This window comes from Protobothrops mucrosquamatus, unplaced genomic scaffold, assembly GCF_001527695.2.
Source record: "Protobothrops mucrosquamatus isolate PMUCROS unplaced genomic scaffold, P.Mucros_1.0 scaffold68, whole genome shotgun sequence".
Taxonomy (NCBI): Eukaryota; Metazoa; Chordata; class Lepidosauria; order Squamata; family Viperidae; genus Protobothrops; species Protobothrops mucrosquamatus.
The window spans coordinates 103,408-123,056 of record NW_015386446.1 but is presented as its reverse complement, the minus strand read 5'-3'; the positions used below and the strand labels follow the sequence as shown (position 1 = coordinate 123,056).

The 19,649-nt window shown below is 38.3% G+C and overlaps 1 protein-coding gene across 1 annotated transcript in view; it reads left to right on the top strand.

The window, feature by feature from the left end:
- CACNA1G (calcium voltage-gated channel subunit alpha1 G) overlaps positions 1–19,649 on the top strand; it is a 368,214-nt gene that overhangs the window by 253,623 nt on the left and 94,942 nt on the right. The window contains exons 14-17 of the mRNA XM_029283371.1: positions 3,512–3,580; positions 8,681–8,774; positions 11,396–11,580; positions 11,756–12,196. Of these exons, the coding sequence (XP_029139204.1) occupies positions 3,512–3,580; positions 8,681–8,774; positions 11,396–11,580; positions 11,756–12,196 (789 nt within the window). The remainder of the gene's footprint in view (positions 1–3,511; positions 3,581–8,680; positions 8,775–11,395; positions 11,581–11,755; positions 12,197–19,649) is intronic.

Sequence of the window (19,649 nt, the reverse complement as noted above, 5' to 3'; positions counted from 1 at the left end):
TTAATGGTTCGCTCATTCTTTCTCAGTCCCAAGGCCAGACGTACATTCCTTCACAGGACCATATATTCCATATATACTAATAATGGTCCTTCCAAGGAGGAAAAATTCTTTTGTCTGCCACAGTAATCTTTCAAAAGTCAATGAAAATTTTATTTGTCAAGTCCCTTCCTACCCACTTCTCCTCTACAATCTCATTTCAATGCTGGTGACAGTTTTATCTTTGTGCCCTCAAGTGTCTTTTCTTGACTCTGAAAACACTTTTGTTAATTTTAGTATAAGAATGTACTGGACGTTTCTGTTGCTAAGCAGCAGACACATATACAAAATACTAGGCCTATTCTTAATATGCATATGCACATACAGTATCTGCAATATACAGCTCTTTAAAACTTGGCCCTAGCTGATGCTTCACATTCCGTGTGCAGAGGGCACATTGTTAGCAGCTTCTCAATGGGGCTTTATTTTTATTGGACCTTCTGAATATTATTCTTTTATATTGCATAAAATACAATATGTAAGGGGAGGACTCAGTTTGATAAAGACTATATAATACAAAAATGACAGAGTGAGCTGTTAGATTTGTGCCCTGGAGACTTTATCTAAGAAAGAAACATAGGACACCAGTGAGTGAACCTTCTATCAATGATAAAGCTTCTCTCCTGGGGGAACTACATGATAACATTATCTGTGAGACATATTTTTTATTGGCAATCCTTTCATCTTCCCTACAGATTCTGTGCTTGTCTTTGAGAATTCTTAGTTTATCTCCTGTTCCTCTTTTGTGTTGTTGGTTTTTTCTCGTAGCACAAAGCAGCTAGTAAAGAATGATGGTAGGTGTCAGCACCCCCAATCTGATACTTTCCAGATTATGTTGGACTTCAGCTCCTGTTGTCTCCAGCCAGCACCATGCTGGCTATGCAATCCTTGGAGCTACAGCCAAACATCTGTCTGGGCAGCACTAGATTGGGAAAAACCAGCTAAAACAACAAAGAGGAAAGCAGGAAAATTATTTGCTTGACCTTCATTTAACACTTAGTAACATTTTTTTTTTTAGAAAAACCCTGGTCATATCTTGGGTTTCAATGTAGTCCTTACATTTTACTTTTTCTGACACACAAACACATTTCCACAATCAGTTTAAAAAGACATGAAACGGACTTCTCAATTCAGACGATCACATTTTAGATTGACCCCACTTCTTCATTCCTCCCTTTTTGCAAATTAGCAACCAACCAGAAAATCGTCCATTAACAACCGTGCCCCATTTTGTCATTAACAGTAAGGTAGCAGAATAAGAAAGAAGCATAGCAGAAAAGTAGTACAGTATATCGGCAGTATTATGTCTTTTGGTTGTTGTTGTTGTTCCAAAGTTGTTATTTGTAGATTACTGATTTGGAAATTAATATTAATTGAAAAGTTCCTACTTTGCTTGTGGACTTATTTAATAGGATGATCAAGTGGGCTATTTGTAAGGTGCTTTTATTTCACTGTGTAACCTGAGGTATGATTGCCCAAATTATTCTAATAGATCTAACTTTTTGCTGCTTAAGTACAAAGTTTAGTAAACTGCTCTTTTTCAATAGTTCTCTTTCATAAGGCATGTTAGGCTTCCTTTGCACCTAGAGCTCATCTTTTTCACCAATTATAAAAAAATATTGGTCATCTTGAACTGAATAGAAAGGTAAGAGATAAATTAAATTAATAGATTAAATAAATAAAAAATGGGCACCAGCACACTAGAATTGAACTCCACTGCCGGATCCATAGTCAGTCATCTTTGAAAAGAGATAATTGCCTGTGTAACAAAGTGAAAAATGATCAAAACTGTCCATTTGTACAGAAAAATATGGCTGACTTAACAAGTATGGTGCTCACTTTGATGCTCCAAAATGCTTTTTGTCTTCATCTAAGAAATGCAGACTTGAAGTACAGCCAGAATAATTAATCAAATTCCTTAAATCAAAGAGGGGACGGACCAAGATTCTCAGTTTCCAGAAACGAAAAAAAAAGATTTTATTATAATTAAATATATAGCTGTTTTTTTATATTTGTCTTCTCCTAGGAACTGAAAGCCACTTTCTTTTCTTCCCCAATATGATTCCGGTTAGAAATTCTAACTCTAACTGTAATTTCACACATCTCAAGGGCATGAAGTTGGAAAAGGCTGCTATAGCGTTTATTTTTTAAAGTAATCGTCAGATGGATGACTATTAAATAACTGCATGTGTATTGGATTTTTTAAAACTCCTAAAGCTGTATAAAATGGGATTCTACCAAATATAATTGGAGTATACTTATCGTCTTTAATCCGCAAGAGTTTGTCTTAATATAGGAGCTGTGGTGATGCAGTGGTTAGAATGTAGTATTGCGGGCTAACTCTGCCTACTGCCAGAAGTTCGATCCTGATGGGGCTCAAGGTTGACTCAGCTTTCCATCCTTCCGAGGTTGATAAAATGAGGACCCAGATTGTTGGGGGCAATATGCTGACTCTGTAAACCACTCAGAGAGTGCTGTAAAGCACTGTGGGGCGGTATATAAGTCTAAGTGCTCTTGCTATTTTATTAATATAAATTGTCTTTTATAATTCTGAATTATTACCATAATGTTTTCAGTTAAAAATACTTAAAGATTAATGCCCCTTGCTAATAACAACACATGTGGAATCTTCATTTGAATGATCAGTAAGCAGGTACTTTGCTCTGTCTATACTTCTGCAACTTTAGCAAAGGCTAGTAGATGGTTAACCTTGCCTGCTTGCTCAGAAGCTAAGCAAAACTGCACTTGGTTTGCACTTGGAATGCAAGACCAGCAGGAAACCCCAGGGTTGCAGCCTAGGTTTAGACATTTTAAAAAGTTCCCAAATATAGTAAGGGCAACTACTCCTGTACTATTGCCAACCCCCCCCCCCCCATTTATGTCTGGGTAGCTGTCAGGTTTTAAGCTTGTCTTAAGGCATCTATACCTTACAAAACAAACTATAAGCAACTAGTGGCAGCTTTAGCTGCATAGGGAGGGAGAAACTAGGGTACATGATTGGACATATTTTTAACCAACTTTAAGCTATGGAGAAATGTTGTTCAAACACTATAACTCTGTAAAGATTCTCTTGTCCCTTTTTTAATATCCCTTTGGTTGTTGCAGAAAGAAACCACAGATTTCAGATAGATAGATTTCAAGATTTACTGTTTTAACAGTTGTTCACATATAAGCCATAAATATGAACAGAGCTTTTAATTTAAAGATCTGGATTATGTGTCCATAAATGGCTACATCAGATAACTCAAGGGTAGTGTAACCTGTTCAATTGCTTCTCCGTAGTACAAAATTTACTGCAATGGGCACCTTCCCCTTCTCTTCCATTCCTATTGTTATTCCTTTTCCCCCCAATATATTTATTACCCTTTTATCCACTCTCTCAATTTTGATGTTAAAATTTATAAAATTTGAAAAATCCACCTTCTTTCCTGCCTTCCTTCCATCCCCTCACCTTCCTTCCTCATTTTTACTTCAGGAAATCACCAAACGGGAAGCAGCGAGTAGGCAGTTAAGCTGTATTCAGCTGCCTGTCGACTCGTCAGTGGTACGTAAGATCTGGCATGAACACCACAAGCTTTGTCTGATAGTTCTCTCTCTCTCTCTCTCTCTCTCTCTCTCTCTCTCTCTCTCTCTCTCTCTCTCTCTCTCTCTCTCTGTGCCTGTCTCTCTGTCTCTGTGTTGTGAGCAGTCCCATCATTGCCACTGTTCTCATTATGATAGATGTTTGGTTCTGAATTTGTTCTCATTGTCAAGTTGACTTTGATTTTAAGTCTCTTCCTTCTTTGCTGGGAATTAAGAGTGTATCTCTCCAATGAGCGAAAACCTCTTTTAGACTCCTACCTATTAAGATTCCTTTTTATAAATTTTAGGGGCCCTGCTAGCATTTCTAAAAGAGGAAGATCTTGAACTTCCTACCACCTTAGAAGCCTAGCGGTGTGCCCTGATTATTGCCCTTCAGCTCATAAATGGATAGAAACACTTGCCACTTGCTGTAACTTTGCATGTAATTCTTGGTTTTGATTGAGCCAAGATAATTGATCGTTGCTTATATTTACCTTTTAATATACACTGATTTTAATGAATATAGGTGTGTATGTTTCTAATTTTTGGAGACAGAGTATCATTGTTTCAGCTGTCTCAGTTGTATTAACAACAGCAAAGGAGTATGAACTTAGGCCCAGAGTTCATTCAGGTCAGTAAGAAATTTGCCCACATGCCCAACATGAATTGTAAGAAAATATAATGCATATAGTTGCACATCATAATCTCCCTTATAGACATGCCTTACAAATTGTCACTTAACCCTTCTGCATGCCAATGCTGACTCGCTTTAAAGAGAGAGAGAGAGAGAGAGAAAGGGAGAGAGACAGAGACACTAGGAAAACGTATCAAAGACAGACGGGACCTAAAATCAAGCATGCTATGTGGACGTTCATATGTGAGAAGACTCTGTCCTAAAAATGGCCATTCTAGAATTGAGGCAGTTACTGACAGCATATATAATATATAACCAGAGACCTTGGGAAATTTTTTTATTGACTGGAGGTTAGAAAAAAGGGTACATAGGAGAGGTCAGAAAAAAAGAGGAATACTCCCTTCTTAAAGGATTTATAAAATGTTGGTAGAATATTGTTGCAGCCTTTTAAAAATGAATAAAAAAGACAACATACTTGGGTATGTGTCAAATATTGACATGTGTCAAATATTGAAATATTGATGCAAATCTTCTACCCTGCCTTATATCTATGAAATCAAGCACATCACAAATTCTGCCATTGCCTTGTTGTACTATAAATATCTCTTTCCCTATTTTCCTCAGTTTCTTCTGGTATTGGAAGGGGGTGGGCTTCTGTTTAGATCCTTTGTTTTGACTACCCAGATTTCTCCCAACCTGGTGCTTTCCAGAGATATTGAAACTACACCATCATCTGGCCAGCATGATGTACACTTCTGGAGAGCACCAGAATCAGGACAGCTGTGATAGCCATAGGCTGCCTTCCCTATATACTGGTCAGTTCCTGGTGCATCTCATGCTTATCATGAACAAACTGTATCTTTGCTCACCTAATGCCTTTTTCATTCAGAAAGGCAAACTAGGAGTGAAAAAACAGGTAATTTCATTGGGAACCTAGGTGGGTAAAGCTTGCCTGTGGTAAATTAGTGTGCTTAGCATTTTCAAGTTGCTGCTGGGTTCTATGGCAGGATGCTGTAAAAAAAAATGGGTTTGGTGCTGAAGGGAGGGAGGATAAAATACACTGGCACTTGTATTAAATATCACATCAGACAAACCGTCACCTAATAACTAAAAAAAAACCCTGTTTGGAATGCAGACTAAAAAAGTGTGGGGGAAAGCATACTGAATTCAATTTTTGCAAATTGCAACATTATTGAAAGGCTTTTAATGCAGACTTCCTTCTTAGTTCAAAATAAGGGTGCTTTTACTGACTAATAACATTAATGCTTTTTTTGAGTTTTTAACAAGCATTATCTTCAAACATTTGTGAAGATTTTTTTTTGTATGTGATGTAGACCCAGCATCATTTTACATGATTTGTAATATAATATACATATATTTAATTTGCATGTTTAACAAAACTGTAAAGACACAGGTCTGCCCAGGCATTTTTCTCATGTTCACACGATCCTTTTAAAGTCAGATTTGAACTGCAGGAAAAGTTGCTTGACAGGACACAGTCATCCATGTGGACACCCTAAATTCTCCAAGCTTAAAGCCAATCCATTACCCATTGGATTATGTAGATTTTGAAGCATATGAACAGAGGTGATATTTCGGAAATATTTTTTATTTATTTTATTTTTATTTTACTATGAAATTTATTTACTGCCCATCTCGTGTCAAATGACTTTGGGAGGCTTACAGCATAAATATTTAATTAAGACTGTCATTTATCTCTAGTTAATCATTTATTATTGAGAAAATGAGCTCAAATGCACTGTCTCAATAAAGAGAAATGGGCAGCTATATTACTACCACGTTATTAATTCTGAGGATCATTCTCAGAATTATGGGACCATAATTCCATTATGACATTTAAGCAACACAAAATAAATAAAGACCATCCCTTACATTGGACTAAATTATTTTGGTATAAGGGATCCGTTAATCATGAAAGATTGAAATGCTACACTTAAATTAACATGCATTAGGGCAACCACAAAGAGAAAATTACTTTATCTTTTTTTATACTGTGCTTCTTATAATACTTTATGAAGAAATATGGGTAAGACCTAACAAAATTACTAATGAATTAATTCATGAGTTGCAGATGGATTGCTGCTTCTAGCCTTATTTTAGCATTAAAAGAAGCAGATGACTTCTAATATGTTTATTGGGAAAATATCCAAAGGAAAGGACATCAACTTAACTCTGAGTCACAATAAAAATGTAGTCACAAGTTCATCTGAACTGTGTCATGTATTCTTCAGAGGTGTTTTTTTTTTAAGGGATCCACCCACCATTTGCTTAGAATAGCTTTACTTAAACCTTCGAAAACATGATTCTGTCCTGTTGGAAGGAGCCCAATGATGTGCATGCTGGCTTCATTGCTTTGATCCTGACCTCTAAGTGTTAGTAAGAAAGATTTGAGTAGAAATTGGTGGAATCCTGTTTGAATGAATACAATTCACTGGATGTCAAATGCAAAGAAAATCCAGGTCAAGTAGGAGACTTTCTTCAAACTTTCACAATCAGCAGCCAGACCCAAATGGAGAAGAGCAGGGAGCATCATGCAGAACTCATGTTTTTTCCCTGTTTTATGTTCTCCAAAGGCTGAATAGGGATAGAAAGATGCAGGGTTTCCTATTTATGAATTCCCTGTGCTTAGGTGCAAGATACATCTTTAAAAAGTCCGTAGCTTGATTGGAAAGAAATGCCTTGCAGATATGTTTATCTACACAGATGCACAAGCACACATTTAATTGGAAAAATAAAGGTCATCATCATTGATAATGCGACCTGGATGCTAATCAGGCAAAATTTTCAATTAATTTCAAAAGACTGCTATTGAACATTATCCTCCCAACCAAACCTGTTCCACTTTTCAAGTTTTTCTCAAGCATCAAGTGCCATCATGGTGAGCTAAAGCTTTTTAGTACAGCAGCATGGATCTTGTTGTATTTTGCTGGGTTATTTGCCTTTTTTTCCTGATTTCATAAGGTTTTTTGCGTATGTGTGTGTTATCACCTATTGATTTGCTCTGTTGACTGTCTCTATGAAGCTATCTTGGGTCATAATTGCCAGAAAAGCAGCCTTCAGTCCTTCTGGACTATTTATTCCTGGTTCATATAATAGGTTATTAAGTTACATTAAGCCATAATTGCTTAATTGTGGTTTCCTTAAACCACAGTTAACTGAGTTCAAATATCATACATAGTCATTAACCATGGCTTATGCTTATACACAAAACATGTTAAACCAAAATCAAACCACATGTGGCTTAGTGCTATGTCTTATCATCATTTAATTGATCCAGAGATGGGCTCCAAAATGGTAATAATGTTTGATTTGAAAATGAGGTCAAGAAAGAAAATGAAGTGGACGAATAAAGACAATTACCGTTGAATGTTAAAGGAATTCAGGGTAACTCTCTCATAAAAAAGGCCTTATGAACTTCATTATCATTTGATAAAAGAGCCTTGTCAGTATGGTAAATGCCCATTATTTACAGGCTCTTGATTCTGATTTCACTGTCAGAAGCCAAACATTACTTTTGAGAGACAGCCCTTCAATTCATCCTAATGACTGTATGAATTAAATCAAGGATAGGTTCAGAATATCTGTCCCCCAAATCATATTACTAAAATAAATGTCCATTTCATCTCAACCAGATCTCTAATTAACCAATTTTGAGAGGTAAAAGTTAGGCTGTTGTATGAAACTGCAGTGGCTCCATGGGTGGATGGATGGATGGATGGATGGATGGATGGATGGATGGATGGATGGATAGATAGATAGATAGATAGATAGATAGATAGATAGATAGATAGATAGATAGATAGATAGATCCCTGCCTTGTTCCTTTCAACTATTCAGATTAATGGTTCTGTATTTTATAGGAATCGATCTGAAAAGTATATACAGCAAATTCTGATTCAAGGCTGCATGCAATTGATTATAATTTCTGCCTTCTATTTACCACCTCCATCACCTCCATTTAGTCAATATAAACAACCAAGACATACTTTCAAATGTCTGATTAAAACTATTGTGATTGGGCTAAAATATTTATTAGAGTAGAAAAAATTATAAGTGCTTAGAAATTAAGATGGTTCCTTTGAAGACCTTGAGGGGGAAATGTTAGAAGCCTGGGAGTTAACTATGCTTCCAGGCCGAGTTTCTAGCAGAATGAGGTTAAATCAATTGTTTTTGCTTCTCTCAAGTCTTTAGCTGCTTTAGTTGCCCTTTTCGAAAGTGTAGTGTGTAGTAAAACTGGACTACAGATGTGAAATTAAATATTTGCATGCCTCATGTTGTGGAAGGTTGTGTCCAAATGTGGCAACAGTTTTTGTGGAGCAGTGAACCTTGTGTGTAGGGGGGAGGAAGAATCCTCTTATTCAGACAGGGAATGGCCAGGTAACTTATCCTATTTTTTCCTGCTGGCTAAGGATCTTTGTTTTTCTCTAGGGGGATGCTACTAAGTCTGATTCTGAAGGGGAACTTTTCCCCCATACTTTGGAAGAAGAGTGTGGACTTAAGAAAAATTTTTCAAATCCAGCTTGTAAGTAACAATATGATTATTGCTGTTTTTCCTGCTAAGAAATGTTTTCCATTTGTTATATGAAACTTCATGTATATTTATTTTCTTGGTTATTAAGTATAAAAAAGCAGAAAAAGAGGAAATGCATTACCTTTCTTTAGTAATATCTTTGATTATTGATTTATATGCTGGTATCAACTCATAGCAGTCACATAAATAGTTTTTTCTCAGGACTATCTATCTCCAACCTGGTCCTTCAAGTCTTCCAGAGATGCACCCATAGCCATCGTATCTGAGTCCATCCATCTTGCTCCTGGTTGTCCTCTACTTCTCTTTCCTTCCGCTTTTCCCATCATTAGAGCCTTTTCCAGAAAGTTCAGTCTTTATATAATGCAGTGGTGGCGAACCTATGGCACGCGTGCCGGAGGCGGCACTCAGAGCCCTCTCTGTGGGCACGTGCACTGTCACCCCAGCCCCACCTCCCCCCACAGCCCCCTTCTCACCAGCAGCCCCCCTGGAGAAGAGTCGCCCCTGAACGCAGTCCGCGCGGAGCAGTGCAGCCAAGGACATGGCAGCTGGGCAGTGGGAACAAGACTCGGCCTTCATGCCCCGTCACGTGCAACTGATGCTGCAGAGCACGGGCGGAGGGCGTGGCTGCCACGGCGCTGCTGGGCCGCCTGGATGATCCACTGCGGTGGGCTGTGGAGGCAGTGGGTGGCCTTGCAGGGGAGCGGGGGCAGAGAGAGTGGGGCGCGGAGCAGGGCGGGCGGGGAGGCAGGGCCGATTTTTGGGCACTCAGTTTCTAAAAGGTTCGCCATCACTGATATAATGTCTCAAAGGTCTTTTTTCTTCTTCAAAAGGCAACTGGGCTGTTTTTTCCTTGAGGAAGAAGGAAAGGTTCCACTTCTCACAAGAGGCTTCATCAGTTCTGATGGGGGGATGGTGAAGCTTCTTGGATGAGAAGCAAAACATTTTCTTCTTCCTCAAGGAAAAAACAGTCGAGTTGCCTTTTGAAGAAAAAAAAAAAGCACCTTTCAGGCAACTATGACCTAAAAGACTGAGAATCTCCACAGAAGTTTTTGTATAATGTATTTGAATTAGTTTCCTTAGGAGTATCTAGATGGACTGCAAAAATCTGATTGATCATTAGATGGCAGCAAGGGGTTCAGATGCCTCTATATTTGTTATGATCTAGTGGCAAAATCTACCAGATTTTTGGTAGTGCACATAGAGCAGCTATAGTAACAATAGTGTGTGTGTGTGTGTGTGTGTGTGTTGTGTGTTTGTAGCTTCAGTCAATATGATGTAAGAGATGACTTAAAGATTCTCATCACTGGAGGAACTCAACAACGTTGAGAGAGGAGCATGGGATCATGTTGTAGATAATTTGGAATATGATGTGTGGCTCATCATACAGTGTAAAGCTCATATTTGGGACAAATATCTCTCCATGACAAAGAGTGAAGGGAAAAGATTGCTCTGAGTGTACCTTAAGAATGAGAAATCTATGATCATCGTAGGTTAAAACCCGTTAAATCCTGACTTCTGTGATAGAAAAACAGTAGTGCTTGCAATTCAGGAACAACAAGAAGACCGTTTCTAGCACACCTCTGCTAGATGTGATTGCTGTCCATCTTGCATACCACAGAGAGGAAGCTGGCCTTGGTAATATCTTAAATCAAGAGTAGGAAAACAGAGGAATCTAATGTTGTATTGCATCACAGCAGCAAGAATACTGATTGCTCAGAATTGGGAAAAAAAGACACTACCAACTATGGATGATTGGAGACAGAAAGTCTCACATTTTGCAGAAATGGCTAAAATATCCGCATACCTGAAGGATCATTCACAGGAGACATTTATCCTGGTATGAAGAAGATGGATAGACTATATTCAGAAAAAATATGAATTGAGAAACTATCATCTTGCTTTTGATTAATTATTAAATTTTTATAAGTTTATTATTGTATTTTAGAGTTATAGTAACTTTATACTTGTTTATTGTATGAATGGATAGCTTTGGATAGATTAAAATTATTTTGTAATTATTCCTGGGTTTAGCTCTGGGAAGTCCGGGGGGGGAGGGGGGAAAAGGACAAAAATATATAAGAATTGATGTGTTTATTAATTATTCTGGAAGTATATCTATGAGGATGATCCTGGCTGTTACCCCAAACTGCTTCCGGTTGGTGCTTGAGAAAGAGGTTGGGAAGTAGGGAGTGGAAGGAGGAAGGTGGAGTGGTTGAGAGTTTAGAGGGAGGAAGGTTTGGTAGGTGAAAGAGGGGGAAGCAGAGAGGGGGCAGCCGGGATCACCTGTAAAGTATTTTTTTCTTTTGTGTACTGATGTTTTGTACTTATGTGCATCAAGTTTATGTTTATATTTTGTTATACCTGGAAATAATAAAAAGTTTAAAAAAAAAAGAGTAGGAAAACAGAGGAGTGCTATTGGCAATTTATGAGCATACAGTAAAGGGACCAGAGAACCTGTAAAATGAAAATTTGAGAGTCTTGTATTAGAAGATTGAGAGACATAAGAAAGAGGAATGATCAAGACACATATGAAAACTGTCCTGATCACATCAAATCATATGTCTCTGACGATATAGGGCACAATACGAATGTTTTGTTTCTTCTTTTTTCAGTGATGGCTCTTTGTGACCACCCAGAGCTAAAGAAGAGCTTGACGCCCCCACTTATCATTCACACAGCAGCTACACCCATGTCCATGCCAAAAAGTGCCATCTATGGAGAAGTGGCTCAGGACTATGGTTCCCGAAGAGCTAGTGGCATCTCCATGGATCCTAATACATTTGATCTCAAATCCCCGGTATGTGGCTCACCTTCTCCCTTGTATCCTTTGCTCCTCGCCTTTGCTCCCCGTTTGCTAGCATATTTTAAAATTAATTTATTCCACCGGTTGGATGTCTTTTGGCACTGTTAACTGAGTTCTTGCTTCTAGCATTCTGTTGATATCCCTTGTGTTCTCACTTGCATCACTTCAGGTCAGTGTCCGGAGTTCTCCACATAGCCCATGGAGCGCAGGAAGTAGCTGGAACAGCCGCAGGTCGAGCTGGAACAGCATCGGGCGGGCACCTAGCTTGAAACGCCGTACGAACCAGAGCAGTGAGCATAAATCGCTCTTGTCAGGGAATGGGAAGCAGAGTTCGGAGGAAGGGGAAAGCTCAGATGAAGAGCAATCCAGCAGGACTGGGAGCATCAACGGCTCTATACCTCACCGCATGGAGTCACTAGAAACCAAAGGCTCCTTTGACTTCCAAGATACCCTGCAGGTGCCTTCTCTTTACCGGACCAGCAGCATCCACAGTAGCCACAGCTCTGCAGCAGACTACAGTGGCAAAGCCACCTCAAGAGTCTTGATTCAGCAGCTTCATTTGGATGATCTGCTCCCAGAATGTGATGATTTGGATGATGAAGGCAATTTAGTAAGTGAGAGCCAGCTTACTTGGCACCTTTTTGCTTGTGTTTTGATTGTTTGCCATAGAAGAGAATGAAATGTTTTGATCCTTGTTAATTTGCAGAAGCATAACATATCATGCCAATATATTCTTATCTATTGGGCACTGACATACTGTATCTATTCGTTAATAAATAACTGAAGCCTGTAAGCTAGAGAAATCACAGTTTTCATAACTTTAACATGCCCATAAGAGTGTGTCATGCCATCATATCATATCACAGTATATCATAATATATCATATTGGCAGAGCTGGCACAAATCTTTAAACTTAAGTGGTCATTTGGCCAAAATATCTAGAAATTCTATATGATTCCAACTTCCTATCCTTTTTTCTTTAATCTAGCTCTTCACTCATTATCGCATAATCTTCATACTGAAGATTATGCGATAATCTTCGCATAATCTTGAATCCATATCTCCCATGAATTCCAGAACTTTGTCTTTGACATAGCCTACTATCTAATGACAAAAAAAATCCAATTTTGACCTACATCAAAGAGATGCTGGTGATGCCTCTTTTTCTGCTCTGTCCTCCTCAGTTTTACTGTGTGCTAGATATTGTGGACTTCAATCCCCACAATCTCCATCCAGCATGGCTAAAGCATTGTTGTTAGTTGCAAAGTCATGTCTGACCCATCGCGACTCCATGGACAATGTTCCTCCAGGCATTCCTGTCCTCTACCATCTGGAGTCCATTTAAGCTCACGCCTACTGCTTCAGTGACTCCATCCAGCCACCTCATTCTCTGTCGTCCCCTTCTTCTATTGCCCTCAATCTTTCCCAGCATTAGGCTCTTCTCCAGTGAGTCCTTCCTTCTCATTAGGTGGCCAAAGTACTTGAGTTTCAACTACAGGATCTGGCCTTCTAAAGCGCAGTCAAGGTTGATCTCCTCTAAGACTGACCGGTTTGATCGCCTTGCAGTCCAGGGGACTCGCAGGAGTCTTCTCCAGGACCATAATTCAAAGCCCTCAATTTTTTGGCGCTCAGCCTTTCTTATGGTCCAACTTTCACAGCCATACATTGCAACTGGGAAAATCATGGCCTTGACTATACGTACTTTTGTTGGCAGGGTGATGTCTCTGCTTTTTAGTATGCTGTCTAGATTTGCCATAGCTTTCCTCCCCAGGAGCAAGCGTCTTTTAATTTCTTGGCTGCAGTCCCCATCTGTGGTGATCTTGGAGCCCAGGAAGATAAAATCTGTCACTGCCTCCATTTCTTCCCCATCTATTTGCCAGGAATTGAGAGGGACGGATGCAGTATGCCAACTAGGGAAAAACTGTTGTGGAGGAGAAGATGAGATGGAATCACAGAACTGACAGTATCCAAATGTTATGGATAGAGAGGAAAGTTACAAATCTTCTGGATCGTATCAACCATCTGGGTAGATTTCATGCTACCTTCAGTAACCCTTATGCTAAGGAGCATGGTAGTCATGGAAGCAGACCTATGCTCAGGATGATCCATGATATATTCAGTTCCAAGCACTGCTGATTTGGAGTGAAGAGTATTTTAGTAGGCACAATCTTATGAATGTTTGTGAGGTTTCTTCTTCGATATATTTGGCAACTGAGCAAGTAAATAAATAGCTAAATATGCACCATGGCTTGCAAGAAAGAGGGCAATCAGTTGGGTATCTGAGATTTTTACACACATGACATACATTTTTACATACAGATGTGTATATATACATGTACACATATATGCATAAATAGCCACAGGCATGGAAAATGCGCTATTGTATATCACATATTTTTTATTATTTTCAGTCCGCCTTTTCTGCTTTGATTGGAAAGTAAGGAGAAAAGCATATTGGCCAATGCATTGCAGGGGCACAACCACTTTCTGCCTTACTCCAGCTGGCAGATTGAAAGAGAAGATAAACCTGGTTGGGATATAATTTTTCATAACCAGAGCTAGCCCTGGTTACAGTTTGGCCTGAACAAAGGGCAAGATAATCCCACCTAAGGAAAGCAACCTGTATTGGTTGTTGAATGAATTCATCACAAGACAACAACTTTTACAACAGCTAAAGGTTAAGGCCAGCTTAGGGCCACAGATTGGAGCTGAGTTAGCTGTATCACTGCTTAACAACAGAAATTGTGGGGGGGGGAGGTAGAAGTATGGAGAGAATGCCCAGCCTTTTCCTCCCAATCTTCCTTTTCATGTCAGAACAGGAAGGAAGAGAGCAAACTCAAACTCCATTAGCCCAAGAATCCGTGCTTAGTTTGCTAGAAGATGTGTGAGGCACCAGGAGTCATTTGATTGCCTTCAGCAATTATGCACACAAAAAAGATAGGGAAAATAGCCTTTTTTTTAAAAGTCAGGGCTATATAATCTCCTTAATTTCAAGCAGGTGATTTCTTCTTGCATTAACTGTTATTAAGATTCCTAAGTAAGGGCAAAAATTGGCCTCTTTGTCTCATAGGGCCATAGGAATTTTTGTATTAACTTCAATATAAAAAGGTAATACTCTCATTAGTGATGTTTTTTTCTGGGCCAGTAAGAAGCCATTTCCCAAGAAGGAAATGCTAGTTAACATCAGTAGGCATGGTCCTAAAAACAAGAGAAAAAGTCACTGGCAATTTGAAGCAGATAAAGATAAAGCTACATTAGCTTTTACTTGACAGCAAAACACTGCCATTTGAAGTGGGATCTTTACATTCCAGCGCTGCTCAAGACAACAGAAAAACCATCAGAGATGGTTATAAGAAAGCAAATTGCAAGACAGAAACCTGAAACTTCAACTTGATCAAGGGCAACTAGAGAAATTGTACACGACACCCATTAGAAAGGAACATGGTCTTTGGGTGCTCTGAAGGTGTGGAATGTAACTATTGAAGCAACAGTCTGTAGAAATCCTCTCTTGTGTAGCCCTGACTCCTGGAATGGCAAGCAAGGACTGCATGATAGCATCATGCTAGATAATGATAGTAACTTAATTAGTCTCAAAAACAATTAAGGCTTGATGAAATTGAATCCAATCTATCAAACTCCAATTCTGCAACATCACATTTAAAAAATAGTGAAGGTGAGCAGGAATACCAGCTTTAAGTAGAGAAAATGAGTGGGCTGGAAGACTGAGGACCAAGGTAGATATACCATTAATTGTGCACTTTCATAATGCATAACAAAAACAGTATGCACTAATGTTTTTGTTAGGTAAATACAGACTAAGTAGATTTTCTAGGAAGGACTCCATTGGTAACAGTAAATGGCACCCTTTAAAGACTGTTCAGGCTTCCCTTTATTTCCTGTTTATATTGCAAGGTTAACAAATACCATGTAATTGTGCCAAATCTAGTATGCCCCTGAAATATTCAGTAGCTGATTTTTTCAGTATTGTCATTTTTAAAATATTGGACTTGTCTTCATCACTTGGTGGAGCAGCCCTAAAGGACTTAGAAAAGATACTCAAATGCCACGATATGTTTACACCTACAAATATCAGCACTGTGCAAACTACAAGGCTAACATTTGCTCCACCAATTGCTAGTCTATAACACATTTATTGACTGATTGCTGATAGTTGATCCTAAAAGGCTGAATCTATTCACTACTTCAGTATCTTCATTGTCTATTCTGTGGGTGGTTGTTCTACCAGTTGTCATTTGTTTGTATTTAAACTTAGCCCCATTGTTCACTGTGCTCCTTGAATATTATTATTAGGACTTACAGATTCTCTTTCAGCTACATTTTCAGCTATCACTGTAGTATCATCAGCATAGAGTGGGTTATAGATTTTTCTTCTAAATATTTTATAACTACACGAATTTCTTTCAGTCCAGCTTCCCTTAATACACATTTGACATATTGGTTGAATAAATAAGAGGAGACTTTACGGCCTTGTCTCACTCCTTTGCCAACCTGGAGCCAGTCTGCTATACCTGTACTGTAGCTGCCCAGCCAGAAAAGTTGGTTGGTTGGTTGGACTGATGGATCGATCAATTGAATATTCTTGCTCAAAAATCATCACAACACTGCACAAAGTGTGAAAAAAATAATGGAAGGACAAGAAGTTAATAATAAAATGGTTGAAAACATTAGAACAACAAAACACTAAATTTATAAGGCCAAATTAAAAAAAATGTTTTGATACCTTTTTTGGAAACAATGAGTGTGAGGTAATTTTAAATTTTGCAATACGGGGAAAAATGAGAGGCGTTTTCCTATAATTTAATAGCAACATATTTTAACCATATGACAGGTATTCCCTTAATTTGTAATACTATAAACCATTAAAACAGTTAAAATTAAAACCATTATCTTGAATAAAGCAAAAGTAATCGGTGTGGATCTTTCAATATTGATATAATATCTCCAAATCACATACATACTCAAGTGCAATATTTTGTACATTTAACCATTTGCTGTTCAGAGTTAGCCCTTTTAAGTACATGATAATCATGTAGATATGATCGAGCTAGGATTTAAAGACAAATCAGATCAACTCAGTTAAAATCAAGTTAGTACACTAAGTATAGGTGTTCAAATACACTCCTTTCTGTTTCACTCTCCCAGAAAATCAACAAGAGTAAAATATCAAGGACACTCTCACACTATGAATCTGATCTTTTAGGATTGCAAATTTCTGGAACAGCTTCACTCCCAAAATTTGTATGCCTACCTTTCTTCTGACCAGAAGCAGTTCTGCTTCATTTAGTACATTTATAGTCAGAGAAATTTAAATACGCCTACTCAGTGGAAACTCTGAAGGCTTAAAAAAAAATCCCTATTTGTCAATAACAGGTGGCCCTCAAGTTACCTCCATACATTCAGCAACTGTTTGAACTTTCAACTGGTCCTCTGAGTTCCAGTATTGCAGCACTCCCACAAACATGCTTTTGCAAGCTGGGCATTCAGTACCTGGGTCAAAATTATGACATCGTGCAGTCACATGATATGGAATGGGACAACTCGCCGCAGCCAACTCGCTGCGGGCAACTCGTACGGGACAATTCGCCACAGGACAATTTAACAGTTCAATTTAATTATTTAAAATAAATAAAAAATCATTTTATTTTTGTCATTCACATTTTATTCGGTCACTCATTTGTCATCCTTTCTTTAATTATTTTATTCCACCATTTCTTTGATATTATTGTAACTCTTATCCCACAGCGAGTTGTCCTGTGGAAAAGTTGGCTGTGGCGAGTTGTCATAGACCCCACGTGATATGATTTCTGATGTTCCCTGCCAGCTTCTGACAGGCAAAGTTAATGACAGAAGTCAGAAGTCGAGATCCTCACTTAACGAGGACATCTCAGGCTGCCATTACTAAGTGGTATAATCGTGATGTCACACTTTACAACCGCATCACTTAGCAATGACAGTTTCAGTCCCAATTTATTCACCACCTGTATAAGTAAAATGTGCCTTTAAGTCAGTATTTAATTCCCACCTGAACAAATTCCTGCAGTTTTCTTGGCAAGGTTTTGGGTTTTTTTTGCCATTGCCTGTTACTTAAGGCTGAGAGGGGATGACTGGCCCAGGGTAACCCAGTGGCTTCATGCCAAAGGCAGGGCTAGAACTCAGGGTCTCCTGTTTTCTGGCCTGATACCTTAGCCACTATACCAAAATGGCTCCTATATATGTAATACACCAGTTGATATTTTTTAAAATGAAGCAGGTTGCACCATCGGCCAAATGTTGTTTTTTGGAGGTACATATGTTCAATCTTGGCTTGCATTGCTAAATTTCAGCTTCTCTTCACAATATTTACTATCTTAAATGCATTTATTGCTGTGTTTTCTTCTCCTACATCTTTATTCATGCTGACCAGGTGTGTCTTCTGAAGTAGATGAAATTTGAATAAAATAACTAAGCCATCGCTTTGAACATAATGTGAACTCTAGAAGCAATCAAGCTGATTGTAAGCAAGCTAGCACTTCTAGTCTTCCCAAGAAGAGAAACTCAAATTATATTGCGGCACTCTTGTTCCACTGATGTTTCTCAAATATACTAGATACCAGTGTCTATAATCCTCAACCAACATAGGCACTGAATATTATAAACAACAATAAACTGCAAGTGATGGAACACGTAGTCCAATATATCCAGAGAACTCCAGATTGGGAGAACCAAGTCTGAAGAACTTTAAAAAAAACATGCAAAATATTGTATCTGAACAGGTACCAATATATTGCTCAGGAGAGTCCAAACATACACAAACTTTTTACTGAATATATTTCCATCATCTCTTATAAACAAAACAAATGTTATCTCATTTAGCCTTTTAATGGTTTGATTAGCAAAAAATTAAATAAACCCAAACCATCACTGACATGAAAATTGGACAAAAAATAAAATAGAAAAGAGGGTTCTAGACCACTGATTAATTTTAACTTTACAGAGTTTTCTTAATGTAATGCTTTGAATAAAAGGTGTTTTTGAAATTCAAAACCCAATTGCAAAATAATCCAGACCAAGCTACAGTTGTTTCTTGATGTCCCCAGGGAAGTTTTCTGGCTAAGACTTCATGTGGCCCCAACATCTTTTAATAATCCTTCCTAATTAAGTTGGTTTAATGGACATTGGGGAATCAGGTGCTCCACAGTAGGTGCAAACCTTGTTTGGGCAGGGCAGAAGTTGAACTGTGCTCTACGGCAATCACGGGTTTAGTCACTGGACCAAATACTTCATATTTTCTGTTATGGAGCAAAGAAGCAAAGGGCAAGGATACACGCTATTTATTCGTATAATCTGAACAGTTCATATTTGAGTTGACAAGTAATGTTTTTATACCAGAATACTGTTCATCCCCAAGCACTTTCATCACAGTGCTCATTTTATTTGTTTGTTTGTTTGTTTGTTTGTTTGTTTATATCCCGCTTTTGTTATTTTTATAAACAACTCAAGGCAGTAAACATATTCAATACTCCTACTTCTGCCTCTTTTCTACACAACAACAATGTTGTCAGGTGAGTAGGAATGAGAAAGAGTGACTGGCTCAAAGCCAGCAAGCCAGTTTTCGTGCCTTAGGCTGGACTAGAACCCATAGTTTCCTGGTTTCTGGAGCAGCACTTTAGCCACTAGATCAAACTGGCTTATTGTTCTGTTTAGTATCTGGGGCTAATAAGATACTAAATTGAGCTTATAGTATATACTAATTCACTTCTACTATATGCACAGATCTTGGATTTATTGCCAAGTATCCCAAAAAATACAGTTTTGCTTATTTTTAGAAATGTTGGGATTAATTGGGGATGGGGAGAGCTGCTTCTGGTATTTGAGGACAACATGGCCCATCCCACCTGATGGCTTTCATATGTATTTGCAACTTCCTGTTATAAAAGTCCCTAAATAGTAAATATTTTGTAAAGAAAAACAACAAAAGAAAAGGAGTCAGTTGATGTGGTGAAATGCCACATAAGTAACAGTATTGTTATAACCAACTATCACTGGGATATAGGTAAATTGCT